Here is a 14,231-nt window from a genome sequence, read left to right on the forward strand (position 1 = left end):
GGATCATATGCTTCAATCATTAGGTTTTTGTCAGCAATGGCGGGAACTGATACAACAATATATATCAACAGTTGAGGTATCTGTTAAGTTAAATGGCAGCTCTTGTGATTAGTATCATCCTATGCGTGGTCTTCGTCAAGGGGACCCATTATCCCCTTATTTGTATATCATTACCATGGAATACTTATCCAGATCGCTTTTTATAGCCCAACAACAGAATTTAGTCAGGGGTATTAAAGTGGCGAAAGAAGCTCCTCCAATTAATCATTTTCTATTTGCAGATGATTGTTTACTTTTCTTTCAAGCTGATGAAAAAAGTATATCTTCTGTTCTTGATATATTACACAATTTTGGAGCCATATCAGGTCAGATGATAAACTTCTCCAAATCTGCAGCTTTTATTACATGAGATCTTTCACATCAAAAGAAAAAATGGAAATCATTAACAATTTAGGAGTCAAACAATTATGCAAATCTGATAGGTATTTGGGATTACCAATTCTGTTGGGTAAATCTAAAAATACTTCTTTTAAGTCAATCAGGGATGCTTTTAATAATCGACTTAGTGGGTGGAACTCGAAATTGCTTAACCAACCATCCAGAACAACCATGGTTAGGTCAGTACTCAACTCAATTCCATCACACTATATAAGTAATTTTAGATTACCCAAACACACTCTGCAGCAACTAGATGCAATCCAACAGAAATTCTGGTGGGGCATAAAGCTAATAAAGGCATTAATATCATTGTATGGAATTCTCTATGCAATTCGAAACTAGAAGGTGGCTTATGATTTAGAAATTCGAAATGTTTTAATTTGTCCTTATTAGCTAAGTTAGCTTGGAGATTATGCACATAGTCGGATCAATTATGGGTTAAAATTTTAAAACCCAAATATTCATCTTACTGTCATTTTCTACATCTCCAAGAAGAGCATCCTAATTCCTCATGGGTTTGGAAGGGGATAGAACATGAGCTTAATATTGTAAGACGGCATCATAGATGGGATATTAGATGTGGTATAAAGGCGTTAGTTTGGTATGACAAATGGATTAATGGGTTAAATCAACCTCCTACTCCAAATCATTTGCAGAGCCATCTAGAATTGTCTTTGTCTGTGATGTAATGCTACAGAATCCAAGAAGATGGAATGAAAGTCTGGTTAAGGCTGTGTTTAATTTAGATACTGCAAATCTTATTCTCAAAATGCATTTAGTCCAACATGGGGAAGACACTCTGATTTGGGAACCAGATAAAAGAGGAGTCTTTACTGTCAAATCCACATACAATGCAATAAAACCAGTGAGCAGACAATCTCAGATCGTTCCTAAATCAGTTTGGAAACAACTTTGGAAGGTGTACACACCTCACAGGGTAAAACATTTCATATGTAAATGTCTAAGAAATATAGTTCCAACAATGGTGAAGCTTAGCTTCTACAAACAAGATATAACTATAACTTGTCCTTTGTGCAATAATAAGGCAGAGATACTAGAGCACCTTATTTTAGAATGTGACTCCGCCAGAGCAATTTGGATTTCTATGAATTTCAATGTCAGTTTAATACAATCCTCAAACATCACAATCTCAAACTGGATTATTAGCTGGTTCTCTGAGTCAATCAATATGAATCCTACTGAGTGGAATAACTGGATTATCATATTAATGATTACAGTTTGGGAGATTTGTAAAACTAGATGTAACAAGGTGTTTCGAAATAAGACTCCAAATGTTAGAAGATCTCTGCAAATGTTAGAAGGTGTTTGGAGGACGGAATGCAGAGTACACAGAATGCCTTGCACTCAAGGACGCAATCATTTGGGAAAAAACTTTGAAGCTTCGAAATGTCATCTTTGAATCAGACTGTATAAATGTCGTTAACTCTTTTAAAGGTGCATCCCTGTATGTACAGTGGGAAAATCAGGAACTACTTATAGAAATAAAGCACCTCCTTAGTTCAGTCAGTTGTAGCTCTGTTAACTATGCTAAGAGAACAACAAATATAGCTGCTCATAAACTTGCGAATCATGCTAGGAAAGTAAGATCTTCATTTCACTTTTTTTTGGTAATATCCCTAGAAAATACATTGCTATGTTAAAGGATATGTAATGAAGTTCTGTAATCTCTCTGGTGTTCTTAATATAATTCTGTGTTTTGTTTCGAAATTGTGCTGGAGTTTCACATCTATACTTTGTTTTACGTACCACCATACCTGACTACTTATCTGAAGCTCAAGACTTGTTTGACTCTCGACTTTGTACGTTTTTGCGTCATGTAATCACGGGTGATGGTTCTGGTTTCGGTCCCTTGCAGCAGCGGATTTCCACCTTGCCCCTTAGATTGGGCGGTCTGGGGGTTTATACGATGCATGATACCGTGCATTATTGTTATTTAGCATCGTGTCTACAAACTCTTGAGCTTCAGTCCGTCATCTTGAGGCACACAGGCATCAACGGTTTTAGTCCCCATCTCGAGCGTGTGGCAGCTTCTTTCAACTCAGCGTGTAGTCCAGTTTCTCCTATATGTGTCGATCACTCTGCCTCCCATTTAATGAAAACCTTGGCAGTAGTTTATTTCGATGCAGTAAAGAAGAACTTGACTTCCGATTTCGAGCTGTGTGAACATGATTTGCTGCTTTGGCAGAGTAACCAAATGAAACACGCTCTGGATTTCTTATTGTCCATTCCTATTGTTGGGTTGAATCAAAAAATCGGTGCTAGGCAGTTCAGTGCGATTCTTTGTTACCGCCTTGGGATTCCCTTGTTCGAGTTGGCTAGCATGTGCCCTTTTTGCAAGAGAGAGATGGATGTGTTTGGTGATCATGTGGTGCATTGTGCGAATGAAGTGGGTCTAAAGTTTCGACACGACTTGGTTCGTGATATGATTGCGAACATATGTTATCGTGCTGGAGTGTCGGCCCGTAAGGAGGTGGACTTGGGGTTACTTGCCAATAATGAGACTTCTCTGAGACCAGCTGATATTCTGGTGCTCAATTGGGAAAACGACCGTGATGTTTGCATGGATGTGACGATTGTTCACCCTTTGCAGGTGGTAATGGTCGCACTTTTGAGATGGGACAAGCTATCAAAGATGTTGTTAGTCGTAAGAACACCAAATATTTGGAAAAATGCACAATACAGGGTTATGGGTTCGGAGCTTTGGCCTTTACCACTCTTGGTGAGCTGGGGGTAGAGATGACAGACTTTATCATTTGTCTTCGCAATTACATGGCTAGCCATGATGCTAATATGCGCGTGGGTGATTTTCTTTTCCATAGGTTAAGTGTGATAGTATAAATGGGAGTTGGAGCCCAGCTTGTTGCTAGGCTCCCGACTAGCTTTTTGTCTGATGAAAATTTTTTTGAATAAAAAATAATAATTCGTAAATACATAATATAATAATAAAAAAAAATGGTGTGTCCTACACCGCCATTTTCTCTCTGTCTCTTTGGCATTTAGATTTTAGACAGTACATACATAGTACATACCCATTGGCATTTATTGCTCTGAGGTAAATGCCCTTCCATTGAAACTTCCTCACAAATCCTGCTAACAAAATCCTATTACCATCTAAAGTTGACTTTCATTACTGACCATTTTAATTACAAGTTGGCTAATCTTACCGAGATGCATCCATTCTGCTGGCTGACAATATCTCTAGTCTCTACAACATCATGCTTCCATTGGGATCCAGTCAGTCAGATTCAGAGTTTCCATTTCCTAATAAAAAAATTTGCGGTCTTAAATTATTAATTCTCCGGATATAGTATGAGTTTGACCAAGACAAGACTGATAGTTGACCGAGTTAAGACAGTTAATCTCAACTATCACGAAATCATAGAGCTTGCACTTCCACTATAAATGTCGGTAGTGATGATAAACTCGGAAAGTATAATAAAAAGAAGGGTAAGGTGAGGGGGTTGTGTTCGGTGAATTAAATAAATAAATAATTAGACGTTTTTCTGTATTCATTTCGGTGCAGGGGAAATAGCTGAGAAGAGGTGTTTGTTTGAACTTTGAATTGTCTGCTTAGCCATTGAGTTGATTAATTAAAAAAGGGTGGAGATTCGGCAAGATAGGGACGAGGGAGGTGTTGAACAAAAAGAATGGGTCCCATTTGTAGACACTAAACCATGTGCTCCAGCACGTGGCATCCTAGAAGAAAAGATGGTCTCAAACTCCTCCGTGATTCTTCCCGGCTTGAAGCAACGTCCTGGCAACAGTTGTGAGATTTTGTTGTCAGGAGAGCAGTAGCTCTCATGTGCCACGACTAACAAATTTCATGTTAGAAGCACACGAGTGCCGAACGACAATGTTGACAACTGATCATTTAATGATACCAATACGCATGGTCGTACTGGTGGGATACACCATTGTTTCCTTTGCAATTTGGTCGAATTTATGAAGAGAAAATAAACTTTACATGAATAAGTGAAGAAAATTTGAAACAAATACCAATCCTGTATAACTGGCCTCTAAGTTTGTTCGAGTGTTACACAGTTAAAAGTTCCGTGCGGAAGAGTTTCAAACTCAGATCATTGATGTCGTTACCCAATGACTATATTATAGTGATATCACCTGCCTAACTTTATGTCATTTTTAATTGAATTCACTCTTTTAAGTAATAAAAAAGAACCATCATTTGGGGTACCCAAAAAATTTGGGCATATAAAATAGTACAAACCGGATGTTAAATAGTGTTTTTATAGTGCCCCTTATCTAGCCATTTTTCATAATGGTAAAAATGCTCTTATTATTTATATTTTTTAATTATTTTTAAATTAAAAAAAAAATATTTTTTAAAAAAATTAATTTTTATTTTTTCAAAAATTTAATTTCTAACTTTTTTTTGATTTTTTTTTTGTTAATTTTTTTTTATTTACGAACCTAAGTTCGGCTGACAAGTGATATGCCGAACCTAAGTTTTTCCAAAACATACGTAGGTTCGGCTGATAATATGTCAGTCGAACTTGTGTTTTGTGAAAACATACCTAGGTTCGGCAGATTCGATAAAAAAATAGGATATCTGAACTTAATATTATTCTTCATTAAGTGAAGTTCGGCTAATATCTTCGTGTTTAATTATCAGCCGAACTGTTCATCGACACTTTCAGGATGAAAAAGAAGAGAAGTTCGGCTGATAATTTGATTTTATTGTTAGCCGAATTTTGCTCTGTAATTGACGTAAAAAAAAATTCCATGCAATAAGAAAAAAAAAATTACAAAATTTTCAAAAAAAAAATTAATTTTTTTTTTAAAAAGTTAATATTAAAAATTAATTAATTAATCAAGAGTATTTAAGTAACTTAACCACTCATTAGACACCCCTTATCACCCCACACTAGTTAAGGTCATCCATATGTATGCCCTAAAATTTTTGGGTATGCCTCAAATGATGGTTCATAAAAAAAGAGAGTAAAATTGACTTATAACGACTAGAAACATAAAGCTGAGGGCCTGAGGCTGAGAACCTGTGAATCACACAGTGATACTGAGCTAAAATTAGAACGGTTATTTGGGGACCAGCCTTTTTCTTGGGGGACCATTGTTTTATTTTGGGTAAGACATTAGAAGTAATTCTAGGTCACCCCTTATCTAAATATTTATATTAATACCAAAATTACCCTCCTGATTATTTTTGTATGATGATTAGTTAGTGTGATTAATCATTGATTAAGGTTAAATTAATAGATTGTTTTTTTTTAAAGTAGAATTATTGAGTGACTAAAGTGATAGAAGAAGAAGAAGATGGAGAAAAAAATATTTTGAGATGGGTGAATATGGAGAAAAAACATCCTCTGGGTACCGAAGTATGCTTGTAACTTAGTGAATGTTGTTATAAATGGCCTAAAATATCTTCAAAATCAAAATTGTAAGAAAAAATTTCAACCAGGTCAACAAAGTTCGGTTAGATTATATGAAGAACATGTAACCGAACTTTCTGCAAATGCAGTTCGGTTAATAAATCCAAAATCACAGGCAACCGAACCAGAGCTTTAATGGAGTTTTTGTTTGTTCGGTTCAGTCGACTCGACCACGTTGTAACCGAACTTTAAACAACAGAGTTCGGTAAGTTCGCAAAAAAAAAAAAAATTTGCGATTAAACCGAACTCAACATTTGGCTATACAGAGAAGAGTTCGGTTTTGAAATTATTTTTGCGAGTTAACCGAACTCATTATATAGGTTTTCTGAGTAAAGTTCGGTTAGGATTTTTTTTTTTGCGATTAAACCGAACTCAACATTTGGCTATATAGAGAAGAGTTCGGTTTTGAAATTATTTTTGCGACTCAACCGAACTCAGGTGTTCGGTTAGGCAAAAAAAAATTCTCAGCCGAAGTGTTCTTCATTTTTAAAAGTTCGGTTGTAAAACTAGGTTTTTTTTCAAAATTATCCTAACCGAACGTACTACTGTAGCCTCCAAATTCAACATATTTTGATGACTACGGCTCAAAATTTCAATCAAAAACGAATTAGAAGTAATGGGTTTGTGGGAAAATATTTATGGATAGGTTTGTTTATAAAAGATTGATTAATCGACGATAAAAACTCAATGAATCGACGACGATGAAAATTTGATGATTTTGATTAGATTTGTATACGATCAGGTTTAGATGATCATATATTGATGAAGAAGAGAAGAAGAAGAATTGTAGAATAGAGGAAGAAGAAGTTGTAGATTAGTTATAATTTTAATTAGGTAAAAGGGTAAACTAGTCATCTCCACCTTTTAGGACACCCCTTTTAATTATAGGGAAGGTGGCCTAATAAATCCATGGTCCCCTCAAAAAAACCATGGTCCCTAAAAAATCATTTTAAAATTACACTATTCCTCAAAACAATCGGAGATCAACTAACAAGTAAACCTCATGTTGCAAAGGGAAGGTTTGGATCGAGTACTGGGCTTTTTTTTTGTTAATTGAATTGTCTTGGATTACCACAGTCCAGAACAGAAGTCATTGAAACCTATTTTGAGGCATACTCATTTTTTTTGAGGCATACTCATCCATTATATTATCTAGGGTGGGTTTATAAGGGGTGTCTAAAGGTAGTGTAATTACCTATATATCCCTAGATAATTTCAATTTGTCATAGTTCCCTTATCCTCAAAAACCTAAAATTAAAAATCAAAATAAACTTTAAACTTAAACATCTAGGACTCCAATTCAATAAAGAAATTAATCAAACAAAGGAAACACGAATCGAAGTGAGCGATGTTGGAATGCGAAATCCAAATCTCAATTGCTCTTAGATGTATTTTAGAATATATGTGTAACAAACCCCTCTTGTTTTTGGTTGATTTTATTTTGTTTGATCGGTAGAATATGATTTCAAAGATGAAATTAGGGTTTTCAGAAGATCAGTTCGGCTGATCTTGCAGTATCAATTTTGAGCCGAACTTAGTGTATGATTGAGAGAAACACTATGTTCGGCTAATGCGACTTTACAATATTTTCATCCGAACCCCAATTTTCCAGCCGAACCTCAAGTTTTCAAGCCGAACCTAGTGGATGATTCGGTTTCTGAGTGAAGTTCGGCTGATAACTTTTGAGCCGAACCTCTGTTTTTTTGAATCAGCCGAATCTAGGTATAATTTCAAAAAAAACAGAGGTTCGGCTCAAAAGTTATCAGCCGAACTGTTCATTTGGTCAGCAGATCTGGGTTTTAAAAATTCAATTTTTTGGCAGATTCAACTTGTAAAAGGAAATTAAACCTCGGTAGAAGTTTACCTCTGATTTGAATCACACATTTTGGTCACTTCTAATCACTAAAATCTCAAAAGTCAAAACCCAAGCTTTTTTTCTTCACTTCTTCTTCTTCCTCTCAAAAATCCCAACTCTCTCATATAAATTTGATTTTTCTACTAACTCACCATTAATAATTTAATGTTTAATCAATCCTTAAAATTCATAATTAATCATTCTAATCATAATCATTTACACTAATTATATAAGGGTAGTTATTGCATTATCAAAAATGGTGGATGAGGGGTGATATTGTTTTTTATTTAGTGACCCTATTTTGGCATTATCTAGTATGCCTCAAAAATATCTAGTATGCCTCAAAATAGGTTTCAAGTCATTTGCCTACCTAGGCTGAGAGGCTGGTTTCGGGAATCAACTGAATCATGGCAGTAAGGTTTTTGCCCCACGGAACTTGGTTTTGATAGTCATCAGAAAAAGAACAACTTGGTTTTGATTTTCTTCCGGGCTTCAAAACATATCAAGGACTTGGACATGCTTATTCGTTATCCACAGTTGGCTTAAATTCTCCTACGAAATTTGAATCTCTGTGGTTATTTGTCAAACTCCAATTAGCAATTTTAAGCTGAAAATAATACGGCATTATTAATACCAATTGCTAATTTGAAAGTCTAGCAATACTGAAGCTACAAATAGCATTCCCCTAGTTACTGTTATAGTACAAGTCCAAAAGGGTTGTACAAACAGCAACTCCCTGGTTACTCTTATCGTACACATCCAAAAGGCAAAAGGGTTGTCTGAAATTCTGAATGGCCACTTACAGCCTGCATTTCTTCACCAGGGAATATATTGATTCACACTTTAGTTATTATTAACAACTACGAGTTTACCTTCCAGAAGAAAGCAACAGTTGAGGAGATGATAATAAAGATAAAGAGTTGGAATACTCTGTAAGGAGAAGTGCTCCCACTACAGCTTCATTTCTTCACCAGGGAATATTCTGGTCCATAGCGTTTACATTTTGGACAACAACCCACACCACACCACTGTATTTTCTCCCCAATTTGTTGAAAAAGGTGCAACTTACCACGACTTGGACTAAAGTCTTGCAAACCTGGAGTCAAAAAGGTTTTACAAAATTCTCCCGCATATATCTATGTACGCTATCATCCAATGATCTTATCCACAGTGATTGGGAAGGACTTCTAGTGAATCCAGTCTATAAGAAACATTTCATATAATATATACCATAGGTACCATCTTTTCGAAACAAAGAAAAACGTTATGGACCAGAAAATTTAACACACGACAAACTAGGTCATCCTATGTTTGGAGAGAGGTGGTCATACCACAATATAGTATGGTTGCTTCAAAAAGAAAAACAACTACAAAACAATACAGTACGGGCTTTTACGGGTCTTACGCATAAAACGGGGTGATATTTCAAAGCTTGGCTAGCTCTACCGATTGTGGTGTGATGACCAGCTTATTGTTAGGGTGACAATCAACAAGACATAAAATAAAGACAATTGTCCCGAAATAAGCTCCTATCGATACCCAACCCGAATCAAATATCCGTCGGTGTGAATCATAACCTTTTCCAAGCCCGCTTCCCAAAAAAATTTGACTCAAAGTCATAGATAGCACCAGCTCCCACTAAAAAAGTTGTGTCACCATCCAATCCGTGGTGCGACTTGTAGTTCAAAAACCACGATTTGTTCGTGGCAGATGAAGACCATGTGTTCCTAAACCCATTATTACTGGTTCTCAAAGCTAAGACAACGATATTAATTCTTCTTTTTATCCGCATCTTGAACTGGAGGTATCTTACCTGTTGCTTTTACTGCATGTAAATATCAATGCACTCTGCAGGCCTCGATTAAAAACCAACTTGCAAGTTGCAACACACCTTTGCTCGATAAGTGTATGTTGTTTGAAAGGCGGTTTCTTCTTCTTCTTCACGTGCTTTAAATCATGAATGTATTATTGTTGATCTGGCGCAGTGATCCCACTGCTAGTTGTTGCAATGGTTAGGTAGTTACATAAAACAAAAAATATCAGTAAGTCTGGTACAGCGTTGGGTTCCAACACATTTTTTAATCTATATATTATAATCCGGGCTCTAAATTTCATTGTAGATTCACTATAAAACAGATGATCTGCTTCCAGAGTATAATTGGTATGTCAGCCATATGCCACGAAACTAAGCTAAAAATCGAAATCTTCCTTCACTGTTAAAATTGCAGGAAAAGTCACTAAAATTCTAGCATTCTTGAACAATTTCTAACTATTAATCTTTCCTCTCTGCCAAAAACAAAACTTCTCCTCTGTCTCTAGATGAAGTGTCAAACGGGTAATAGCCTCGTGAGTGCCAATGATGGGGTATCCAAAGGACCACCTAATAAGGTTATGAGATTCCATGAAAGATGAAGAGATTCAGAGGAGATCAATATCTTTGAAATTCATGAACGTAGCAAACTGTTAATTTAAGCTTTAACTTTAAATTACATTGTACATTTGCAATTATTCCCTCCCACAATTCGTTAACAGGACATCAATGTTTACTAACTAGTGCCTAGTGGTACCGAGCTAAGTCTAGTAGCAACAATTGGACTTCTCACGACATATTTACCTCCAACTTCAACCCAACTAAGAGCACAATGGGCAACAACTTGTTTCATCATTTTTGGCCCTTCCAGAGAAACCTTAAAACTTTGTTTCTCATATTTTTCTTTGAAAACCAGTGTTCCAGGAGTCACGGTCACTTGAATTCCGTCCATGGGTGTCAACTTGGCTGTATAAGTGGACGCTCCGTTCCCGACATTCGTCACGGTCCTCTTAAACTCTTGTACGATTTTAGTATCTGAAGACGAATCATTAACGTTGAAGAAGGCAATGAAAGACGGGTAATTGATATCTAAAGACGGGTTCTTCGAACAATTATAACTGCTACTAGATCTCCTTGTAATGGTTTGAATCTGTTTTGAAGTAAAATTCATCGAGCAAAGAAGGTTAACATAATCTTCCGCATTTGTGTCGTATATTAGCCCAGGATCCATGGCTTTGTTGGGGTTAACATGACCCGACCCCATTGCAAGAGGTGACGCAGGTTGGTAACTATCTCCGATATCTTTTATAAAACTGTTACTGTTGTCTAAGGTATCGGCTGTGGTCATTAAGGCGGATCGAATAGCAGCTGCGCTCCATTCAGGATGTACACCTTTAAGAAGCGCTCCAATACCTGCCATCTGCGGGCACGACATGGATGTTCCAGATAAGAGGTTGTAGTCGTTGTATAATAAACGAGAACCGGTATCCAGTGCCACAGTAGTTCTAGGCCATGCTGCTAAAACTAAAGTTCCAGGAGCCATGATATCGGGTTTTAAGACAAAAGGGCAACTATGTGATGGACCTCTAGAACTGTAATCGGCTACTCTTGGTGCAGGCTTATTTCTTCTTCTACCAAGACGAGTCTTTTGAAATTGTAAGCTGGCACTTGGATCTGAATTCATTTTCATGTAGTTCAAGATGGATTGACCATCTTTTGGGTTTATGAAAACTGCTGGAAATGAACTTTCTAAGAAGAAGTCTATGAGAGTACTGTTGGATATGAAGAGACCACCAGCAACATTACCATTGTTAACATTATCAACTTGCCCACCAACTGAATCATCTGTGTCCACACAAACAACGATTTTGTATCCGACTTCTTTCAAATCTTTTGTACTGTTGCATGTGTTCATGAACATTAACGGTGCTTTACTCAAAGATGAATTTAACGAGTAAAGAGATGAACCGAAAATCGTTACTCCGTTACTTAGAGTTACAACTCCGTTAAATTCACGATCAATGGTACCTGCACTTACCGTAAGTACCCATGGTATTCCGTTGTGCAAAGTTCCAAACCAAGGGCCTTCATTGCCGGCAGAAGTCGCAACGAAAATTCCTTTCTCCATTGCTGCAAAGGTGGCAATAGCCACAGGGTCTTCATACAAAGGGATTCCGTCTATGCCAAGGGATAAGGAAATAACATCCACCCCATCTGCAATTGCTTGATCAATAGCAGCAATAATATCAGACGAGAACGCACCTTCCTCCCACAGTGCCTTGTACATAGCGACACGGGCCATTGGTGCCATTCCTTTTGCTGTCCCGTTGGCATATCCGAAGTACGATACACCTTCCACAAAACTCCCTGCAGCGGTGGATGAAGTATGCGTCCCGTGACCATCATTGTCTCGTGTAGAATTCATTGTGATTGTTATATTTGGCATGTTACTAATCAGACCCTTGTTGAAGAATTTAGCTCCAATGAGCTTCTTATTGCACATAGAAGAGTTGAATTCAGTTCCCTCCATACATTCTCCTTTCCATCTAGACGGAATTTCACCCAGTCCTTCATCACTATAACTTTTACTCTCTGGCCAAACTCCAGTATCAACTACACCAATTATGACATCTTCGCCGTAATTTGATGTCGGCCATGCACCATAGTTGGAATTTAAATTCAAGAACTGAGGAGCACGAGTTGTATCGACTCGAACAGGTAAATCTCGATACGAAGAAACAAAACCAGGTAAGTTTCCAACTGATTTTAGCTCAGATAAAGAAAGACTTGCACTAAATCCATGCATAACATTACTATAAGTATAGATAATGTCCGTAGAATGGGTGGTAGCAGTGGTTGATATTTGTGGATAATGGCGAACGGATGATAGAGCTGAAGCGTACCAGTTATGGTGATCAGAGAAATCTTTTGGCATAGCAGATAAATCCATGTGAACGATATATGTGTCGTATTTCGCCCACATGGATGTGAATAAGTGTAAGATGGTAATAAAGAAGAGACACAATGAAGTTGAAGAAGTAGGAGCAATAGCAGCAGCCATGGATGAAGAATGTAAGGAGAAGGTTGAAGTTTCAGCTCATAACATCTGGTGCTTATATAAGCAGTGATTTGATAAAGAAGATACCTCAGACATGGGAATGATATTTTTTTCAAATTGTCAACTTGCGGATTGGCGTGTGATAAGTTAGAGAGATAAAAGGACCCATGCCATATGGGGCTATAACTAGCTCTCTAAGCTAATGTGGATTTTATCCAAACAAAAAGGAAAATTTTCAGTGTAAGATATTTTATACAAATGATGATTCTTTTTCCGCTATGGACTTTTGTCATTTTGATATCATTCATTATTCGATTGTTATAGTTGTATATCAAGTCCAAAAAATTGGATGTAGTTGCTTAGCTAGTCTTTTCAGTCCCATTACCTTAACCAAACAGGCGGTGGTGGGTGCAATACATATTCTGATCAAGACCCTTGTGCATATTGGTGGACTGGCATTTTTTTGTTGGATGTTCGACAACTTATCTTTCAGATAACTTCTAGTTAACATGTGAGACAGCACTGAAAACTCTTACCAAAACATGTATAAAAAAAGTTGTGGTTTCGAATAAGCTCTTGAAAAGGAACAAACTTGGACAAAAAAGAATGAATATAATCCATCAAATTATTTGTCTACGCCAGATAGCAGTAAATCTTGATTACTTAGTGTAAAAGAAGATGATTGCCCACAAAATAAGAAGAGAATAATTTAGGTGCATCACGTGATCTACCAAGCATTTTGTTCCTTCATTTGTGTTGTTTCTCAGAAGAAAACAAGTTTTAGCTTATCTTCTGTGACTTGGTATCTCATACTAATGTTGCCCAAAGCCGGAACAGAAAAGGAAGAAGATTGAGAATTAACGGACAATAATTACTTCTATTTTTGTGTTGATTTTTATCTTTGTTTCCCTCAATCTCTTTTTCAGGGTTGCCATATTTATAAGACTGATAAGCTTTAATCTAGTGGGATTTGTACTATTAGAGTGTGTTCAGATGTATTCAGCTGAGGTTTCTTGAGTACATTGATTTCCTAGCAGAATCTTATTAGTTATAAGTCACATATTGTCGATCACATTCCAAAATGGGATTTTCATACACCAAGAGTGAAGATTAATCCGGTTCCAAGATATATATATTGAAGAAAGAAGCCAAGGGTGTGAAGAAAGGGCCAAAAATGTGGTATGATTGAGATAACCGGGCCTCAATGTTGTGCATTCCATCTCTATACCAATCATCTGTTCCAATTCCCCTGCAACAAAAATTCTGTAGGCTGTTCCAAAACATATGTTTCAAGTTTTACACCTACTGTCCGCACACACGCGAACACTAAGAATATGATACATTTGACATTCCTCCAAGATTATCTTTCTACCACTCTATCTCAAAACTCATTGCAAACGCAAATTAAAGACAAGGACTCGTTATCATCTTTTCCTAACTTGTACTCTATGGAAAGCCACAAATTCCACTCAATAACATGGTGTGGCCAATTAAAGTAGATATTTAGATCAGTGCCGAACAAATATTTTTACCCTGGCTCTCAACTCGACAACTCCAAGAGCATCTTCCAGACACTTTAGATTGAAAAGTAGACAAACTTTTCGGTAACGAAATCGTACTTACTGTCGCCATTTGATAAAGATT

The 14,231-nt window shown here is 36.8% G+C and overlaps 1 protein-coding gene across 1 annotated transcript; it reads right to left on the reverse strand.

Annotated features, from left to right (window-relative positions):
* Positions 1-10,155: 10,155 nt before the first annotated feature.
* Positions 10,156-12,731, reverse strand: LOC113356860 (subtilisin-like protease SBT1.9). The gene has a single exon (XM_026600090.1). It carries the CDS (start codon positions 12,588-12,590, stop codon positions 10,266-10,268), a length of 2,325 nt encoding a protein of 774 aa, XP_026455875.1. The 5' UTR covers positions 12,591-12,731; the 3' UTR covers positions 10,156-10,265.
* Between the last annotated feature and the right edge of the window lie 1,500 nt (positions 12,732-14,231).

The sequence above is a fragment of the Papaver somniferum genome, chromosome 3, assembly GCF_003573695.1.
Source record: "Papaver somniferum cultivar HN1 chromosome 3, ASM357369v1, whole genome shotgun sequence".
NCBI lineage: Eukaryota > Viridiplantae > Streptophyta > Magnoliopsida > Ranunculales > Papaveraceae > Papaver > Papaver somniferum.

Excerpts from the sequence above, each read along its gene's own strand:
- LOC113356860 (XM_026600090.1), bottom strand. The coding sequence starts at position 12,590 with ATGGCTGCTGCTATTGCTCCTACTTCTTCAACTTCATTGTGTCTCTTC.